Source organism: Zeus faber (genome assembly GCF_960531495.2).
Source record: "Zeus faber genome assembly, chromosome: 21".
NCBI classification, from domain to species: domain Eukaryota; kingdom Metazoa; phylum Chordata; class Actinopteri; order Zeiformes; family Zeidae; genus Zeus; species Zeus faber.
Genome location: NC_137208.1, coordinates 2,348,717 through 2,356,216, shown reverse-complemented (window position 1 = coordinate 2,356,216; position 7,500 = coordinate 2,348,717). Strand labels below are relative to the sequence as shown.

Genomic DNA, 7,500 nt, shown 5'->3' with positions numbered 1-7,500 from the left:
ACGTTTATATTCATACCGGCTCAATACACACTTCCTGCCACAGCCGCTCTTTTGTTTTGTTTTTCCTGTGTACATTGTGTTTCTTGTATTTTTTCGGCCGCTAAACATTCTTCTAATGCCGCTCTCTGTTTTTATTTTCATTTGTACTCTACTTTGTGTTATTTTGTTATCATTTTGATAACATTGTATGTCATATATTTGTATTGATTCCACGAATTGAATAACATTTTGTGTGACCATGTTCTGTTTTGAAATGTACAATTTTCCGCCGCAGAACGAGATCGAGACCCTGAAGGCGGAGAACGACCGCCTCAAGTCCAGCGGGAACGCCACGCCCACGGCCACGCCCACCAAGACGCCCCGCCCCCCCTCGGAGACCTCCAGCACCTCCTCCTCGTCCTCCCGCCAGTCGCTGGGGCTCAGCCTCAACAACCTCAACATCACCGACACCATCATGTCAGGTGGGCGTTACCGTGGCTACGGGCATGCTGATAAAACTCAAAAGCCATTTCCTCTTATCGCCATACTGGATTAAACTAGTCGTACTAGTTATAAAAGTAGACATACTAGTTGTAAAACTAGTCATACTAGTGATACAACTAGACATACTAGTGATACAACTAGACATACTAGTGATACAACTAGACATACTAGTGATACAACTAGACGTACTAGTTATACAACTAGACATACTAGTGATACAACTAGACATACTAGTGATACAACTAGTCATACTAGTGATACAACTAGACATACTGGTGATACAACTAGTCATACTGGTGATACAACTAGTCATATAACTTGACATACTAGTCAAATAACTAGATATACTAGTTATAAAACTAGACATACTAGTTAGTATACCTGAAATACTAGTCGTACTAGTTCTACAACTCGATATACTACTTATAAAACTAGTCATACTACTTATAAAACTAGTCATACTAGTTATTAAACTAGACATACCAGTTATAAAATAATAATAAAACTGATAAATGATGACAAACCAATATTCTATCGCACTGTGTTTGGAGTTCGGGTTCTGTCTTCTGCTGTTTGTTATGGTACTGATGAGGTTCTGTCTTCCTTCCTTTCCTTCTGTCTTCATTTATTTTTTCTTCCTTCTTTCCTTCCTTTCCTTTCAGACATCCTTCTAGACGACGGCTACGAGGGAAACCTCCGGAAGGACGGACGCAGCGTCAGGATCGTCGTTTGCATCAGCAGCGGCTCCAACAGGACCAAGGTAGGACACCACCAGAGCAATCACTCCAAGTCATGGTCCGCCCAACGGAGGAGGACGCGCTGTTTCCACGGCGACCACCACGTCCGCCCCAAAGAATGATCACAATGATCGTGTCGGAAAAAGAGGAGTTTATATCGTCCATAGAAATAAAAGAGAGAAATGTCAAGAGCGGGAACGAGGTTCACCTGAAGTGAACAGCAAGGCCGAGCGTGAGGAGAAGAGGAGGTGGCGGACGGAGGAGGCTCTCAAGCTTCTCTCTGATAAACGCAGAAGGAGCTTCATGCACGACAGGCACAGCCCTCTGTTCTGATCAAAAACCTCTGTCTTCATTGACCTCCAGTCGCTAACCACCACATCGGGGAATAAGTACTGAGAAGTACTGAAATACTGACGTGAAGAGTTTGTTTGACAGATCCTGCTTTACTCTATAAGTACAAATTAAAGCAATTCATCTCAAAAGGCTGTTGAGGCCAAAGTGTTACCATTTCAACCCAAGAAATCATTAGTCATACTAGTGATACAACTAGTCATACTAGTGATACAACTAGACATACTAGTGATACAACTAGTCATACTAGTGATACAACTAGTCATACTAGTGATACAACTAGACATACTAGTGATACAACTAGTCATACTAGTGATACAACTAGACATACTAGTGATACAACTAGACATACTAGTGATACAACTAGACATACTAGTGATACAATTACACATACTAGTGATACAACTAGACATACTAGTGATACAACTAGTCATACTAGTGATACAACTAGACATACTAGTGATACAATTACACATACTAGTGATACAACTAGACATACTAGTGATACAACTAGTCATACTAGTGATACAACTAGACATACTAGTGATACAACTAGTCATACTAGTGATACAACTAGACATACTAGTGATACAACTAGTCATACTTGTGATACAACTAGACATACTAGTGATACAACTAGTCATACTAGTGATACAACTAGACATACTAGTGATACAACTAGTCATACTGGTGATACAACTAGACATACTGGTGATACAACTAGTCATACTGGTGATACAACTAGACATACTGGTGATACAACTAGTCATACTAGTGATACAACTAGTCATACTAGTGATACAACTAGACATACTAGTGATACAACTAGTCATACTAGTGATACAACTAGACATACTAGTGATACAACTAGACATACTAGTGATACAACTAGACATACTAGTGATACAACTAGACATACTAGTGATACAACTAGACATACTAGTGATACAACTAGTCATACTAGTGATACAACTAGACATACTGGTGATACAACTAGTCATACTGGTGATACAACTAGACATACTGGTGATACAACTAGTCATACTGGTGATACAACTAGTCATACTAGTGATACAACTAGACATACTAGTGATACAACTAGACATACTAGTGATACAACTAGACATACTAGTGATACAACTAGACATACTAGTGATACAACTAGACATACTAGTGATACAACAACCTGAATCAATCACTCTCAAATAGATACAATGAAGAGGACTTCCTGTTCCCGCCTCATATCACGTTCATAATCCAGATGCATGCTGGGTAATGTACCTGTCTGAGCTGAAGTAACAGCTGATGTTCGTCCTCAGGCGACGCCCGACCACGACTGTCTGATCGGCTCCATCGGCGTGAGCGGCAAGACCAAGTGGGAGGTTCTGGACGGCGTGGTCCGCCGCCTCTTCAAGGTACCGCCCCTCACACGCCGTCGCCATGGCGTCAGGGGCGTCCACCTGGCTCCGCTTCCTTCCACAGGACGCACTGAAAAGGGTGTTCATGTCTTTCATCCCCTCACCTGAATCCCTCCCCCCTCTGCTCCTCCTCCCCTTCCTCCCCCCTGTCCTCCTCCCTTCCTTGCCCCTTTCCTCCTCTCCTCCTCCCCCCCCCCCTCTCCTCCTCTTCCTCCTCCTCCCCTTCCTCCCCCCTCTCCTCCTCCCCTCCTCCTCCTCCTCCTCCTCCTCCCCCCTCTCCTCCTCCCCCCTCTCCTCCTCCCCCCCCCCTCTCCTCCTCCTCCTCCTCCTCCTCTCCTCCTCCCCCCCCCCCCTCTCCTCCTCCTCCTCCTCCTCCCCTTCCTCCCCCCTCTCCTCCTCTCCTCCTCCCCTCCTCCTCCTCCTCCTCCTCCTCCCCCACCTCCTCCTCCCCCCTCTCCTCCTCCCCCCTCTCCTCCTCCCCCCTCTCCTCCTCCGCTCCCTCCTCCTCCTTCCAGGAGTATGTCTTCCGGGTGGACCCCGCCTCCAGCCTGGGTCTGAGCTCCGACAGCATCGTGGGCTACAGGATGGGGGAGGTGCTGCGCTCCCAAACCTCCCAAGTGCCTGAGCTGCTGCCCTGCGGCTACCTGGTGGGGGACCGCACCTCCATCCAGGTCCACCTCAGAGGTACTCCACCAACACCTACGCCGCCTCTATCTCCGTCTCTACCTCCGTCTCCATCTGGAGTGCTTTGAGAGCTCCATCTGTAAGAAGATGGGTCCAACGAGGAGGGTGGTGTCGTCTGCAAACATCGGAAGTTTGGAGGAGGTGCAGCCGTTGGTGTAGCTAGAGAAAAGAAAAGGGGGATGGAGAACTGAATGAGATAGAGGTGGAGAAAAGTAAAGGGGGTGGAAACCCCAATGAGATAGAGGTGGAGAAGAGTAAAGGGGGTGGAGACCCCAATGAGATAGAGTTGGAGAAGAGTAAACACCAACCCATGTCCGGTTGGATGAGATGAGATGAAAACTAAATCCACTGTTTGTCCTCCTTTCACTAAGAAGAGATAGAAATGTCTTCCTTTCTCCTTCACTCTCCTCCTCCGTCCTCCGTCCTCCGTCCTCCATCCTCCGTCCTCCATCCTCCATCCTCTATCCTCCGTCCTCCATCTCCAGGTGTGAAGGAGAACAGCATCGACAGCCTGGTGTTCGACTCCCTGGTTCCGAAGCCCATGGTGCAGCGCTACCTGAACCTGCTGATGGAGCACCACAGGATCATCCTGTCCGGACCCAGCGGGACCGGGAAGTCCTTCCTCGCCGCCAAGCTCGCCCAGTTCATCGTCCACAAGGCGGGACGCGAGGTCACCGAGGACAACGTGGCCAACTTCCACGTGGACCAGAAGTCCAGCAAGGTAGGACCAGCCTGGAACCGGCTCTCTGGTAGAACCATGTGGAAGCGTCTGGCAGAAGCAGTTAGAAGCGTCGTCCTCTCGCTCCCTCCCTCTGCAGGACCTGCGTCACTACCTCTCCTCCCTGGCCGAGCGGTGTAACTCGGAGGATTCGGACTCGCAGCTTCCGCTCGTCGTCGTCCTCGACAACCTGCATCACATTGGCTCGCTGAGCGACATCTTCAACGGCTTCCTCAACTGCAAGTACCACAAATGGTACGGCGGCCATCTTTGTTTTTATTTGGTACGGCGGCCATAATGTCCTGAAGGAGAATGAAAGCAACGATTGTGACAAACAGGAAGTGTGTGTGGACGTCATTCAGACAGACTTCAGAGTAAAAGTCCTCCTGTTCCTTCTCCCCTGCAGCCCCTACGTCATTGGAACCATGAACCAGGGAGTTTCCTGCTCTCCAAACCTGGAGCTGCACCACAACTTCAGGTAGGAACCGACTTTCCAGACCAGACCAGACCAGACCAGTTCATACCATACCAGACCAGACTAGACTAGACTAGATTGGACCGGACCGGACCAGTTCAAACCAGATCATTTCATTTATTACATTTCACTGCATATATGTATGAAAGTATGTATATGTATGTGACAAATAAAAATCTTGAATCTTGAATCTTGAATCTTGAACCAGACCAAACCACTAGATCAGACCAGACGCACCGGACCAGACCAGACCAAACCAGACCAGACCACTTAAAACCAGACCAGACAAGACCAGACCAGACTAGACTAGACTAGACCGGACCAGTAAATCAGACCAGGCCATACCAAACCAGGTGAAGCTTGACCAGACTACACCAGACTAGACTAGACTACACCAGACCAGTTCAAACCAGACCAGACCAAACCACCAGATCAGACCAGACCAGACCAGACCAGTTCGGATCAGACCACACTAGACCAGGCGGATCAGACCAGACCAGACCAGACCAGTTTGGACCAGACCAGTTCGGACCAGACCAGACCAGACCAGTTCGGATCAGACCAGACCAGACCAGTTTGGACCAGACCAGTTTGGACCAGACCAGACTAGACCAGTTCGGATCAGACCAGACCAGACCAGACCAGTTTGGATCAGATCAGACCAGACCAGACCAGACCAGACCAGTTTGGACTGGACCAGACCAGACTAGACCAGTTTGGATCAGACCAGACCAGACCAGACCAGACCAGTTTGGACTGGACTAGACCAGACTAGACCAGTTTGGATCAGACCAGACCAGACCAGACCAGACCAGTTTGGACTGGACCAGACCAGACTAGACCAGTTTGGACCAGAGCAGACCAGACCAGTTCCGGACCAAACCAGACTAGACCAGACCAGTAGGAACCAGACTAGAGCAGACCAGAACAGTTTGGACCAGACCAGACCACAGGTGCTGGAAGGTTCGTTGCCCTAATTTCACAGGAGCTAGCCCAGTTAGCACAGATGAACCTGGACCGTCCCGCCCCTGCAGGTGGGTGCTGTGTGCCAACCACACGGAGCCGGTCCGGGGCTTCCTGGGACGCTTCCTGCGGCGGCAGCTGATCGAGACGGAGATCAATAAGAGCGTGCGGAGCAACGAGCTGATCAAGATCATTGATTGGATCCCCAAGATGTGGCAGCACCTCAACGGCTTCCTGGAGGCGCACAGCTCCTCCGACGTCACCATCGGTAACAAAATACATTTTCTGGTCTCACACTTCCTGTTTCCAGTCCCTCACGTCCCATGTCTGTTCCCCTTCCTGTTTATAGCCTCTTCTTCTGTCTTCCTTCCTGTTTCCAGTCTCTTACTTCCTGTTTCTAGTCTCACATTTCCTGTTTCTATTCTACGAGTCGCTCTCCGAGGAAACGAAGGAGGAAATGATCCGACCTTTCCTCACTTCCTCTCCGCCCCCCGCAGGGCCACGCCTCTTCCTGCCGTGCCCCATGGACGTGGAGGCGTCTCGGGCATGGTTCACCGACCTGTGGAACTACTCCCTGGTGCCCTACCTGCTGGAGGCCGTGCGGGAGGGGCTGCAGGTGGGTGCGGGGTTCAAAGGTCAATCGCCTGCGAGTGGGTGGAGTCAGTACAAAGACAAAAGGAGGTTCATCCCAACGATAGACTGACTTCGGTTTCCCCTTTTATTTTTATCTTTTTTACAAAGTCTGTGCTTTTAAACGTGATGATAGTTCATAGTCTTTCTGCATTTAACAGTAATATTCTATTTTTGAGTTTTTTAAATAACCCTGATTTTTGTTTTCCGACAGCAGCTAGGCTAGTTGATCCCCTCCTCGGCCTGTGATTGAGCTAACAGGATGAGCATGAGTTGCCGGGCGGCGTATTTCGGTAGCTTCCAGGGTGTGGAGCGAGGCTAGCTGAACCCCTCTGCCGCCATGCGTTGAGCTAATGCTTTTTGCGTGAGACGCTGGCAGGTTTATTTTAATTAATTTCACAGCAGTTAGGCTAGTTGACCCCATCTGCAGCCATGTGTTGAGCTAACCCAGTTAGCATGAAGAAGTGGAGAATCCATAACCGCTTGGCCGCTGTACGTTATCTCTCCATGTTTCATGGATAAAACTCTTCATAACAAAAAACAACACGAGATCCGATGGATAATTACTGTTTTAGCAACCTGACACGCCGCTCCCCAGGTGGAGTGAGTCGCTCAGAGTTTCCCTTTAAATCCAGTCTGATTAGGTCTCATCTTAATCGCTCCCCAGCTGTACGGTAAGAGGGCCGTGTGGGAGGATCCGTCCAAGTGGGTGAGCGACACCTATCCCTGGAGCCCCGCCCCCCAGCGGCAGGACAGCCAATCGCTGCTCCAGCTGCGTCCAGAGGACGTGGGCTACGACGGCTTCAGCTCCGCCAAGGAAAGCTCGGCCTCCAAGCAGGTTTCCCACAGCGACGCCGAGGGAGACCCACTGGTGAGCACACGCCGCTAACGATGGCGCTACTATACTATACTATACTATGCAATACTATACAATACTATACTATACAATACTATACTATACAATACTATACTATATTACATTTCACTGCATATATGTATGGAAGTATGTATATGTATGTGACAAATAAAAATCTTGAATCT

The 7,500-nt window shown here is 48.9% G+C and overlaps 1 protein-coding gene across 1 annotated transcript in view; it reads left to right on the top strand.

The window, feature by feature from the left end:
* Positions 1-7,500, top strand: part of nav3 (neuron navigator 3) — a gene marked incomplete at its 5' end in the record, with an annotated part of 104,148 nt that overhangs the window by 94,698 nt on the left and 1,950 nt on the right. Inside the window, 10 exons of the mRNA XM_080022309.1 lie at positions 275-461; positions 1,146-1,243; positions 2,891-2,986; positions 3,505-3,673; positions 4,159-4,394; positions 4,492-4,646; positions 4,798-4,869; positions 5,901-6,097; positions 6,327-6,445; positions 7,127-7,330. Of these exons, the coding sequence (XP_079878435.1) occupies positions 275-461; positions 1,146-1,243; positions 2,891-2,986; positions 3,505-3,673; positions 4,159-4,394; positions 4,492-4,646; positions 4,798-4,869; positions 5,901-6,097; positions 6,327-6,445; positions 7,127-7,330 (1,533 nt within the window). The remainder of the gene's footprint in view (positions 1-274; positions 462-1,145; positions 1,244-2,890; positions 2,987-3,504; positions 3,674-4,158; positions 4,395-4,491; positions 4,647-4,797; positions 4,870-5,900; positions 6,098-6,326; positions 6,446-7,126; positions 7,331-7,500) is intronic.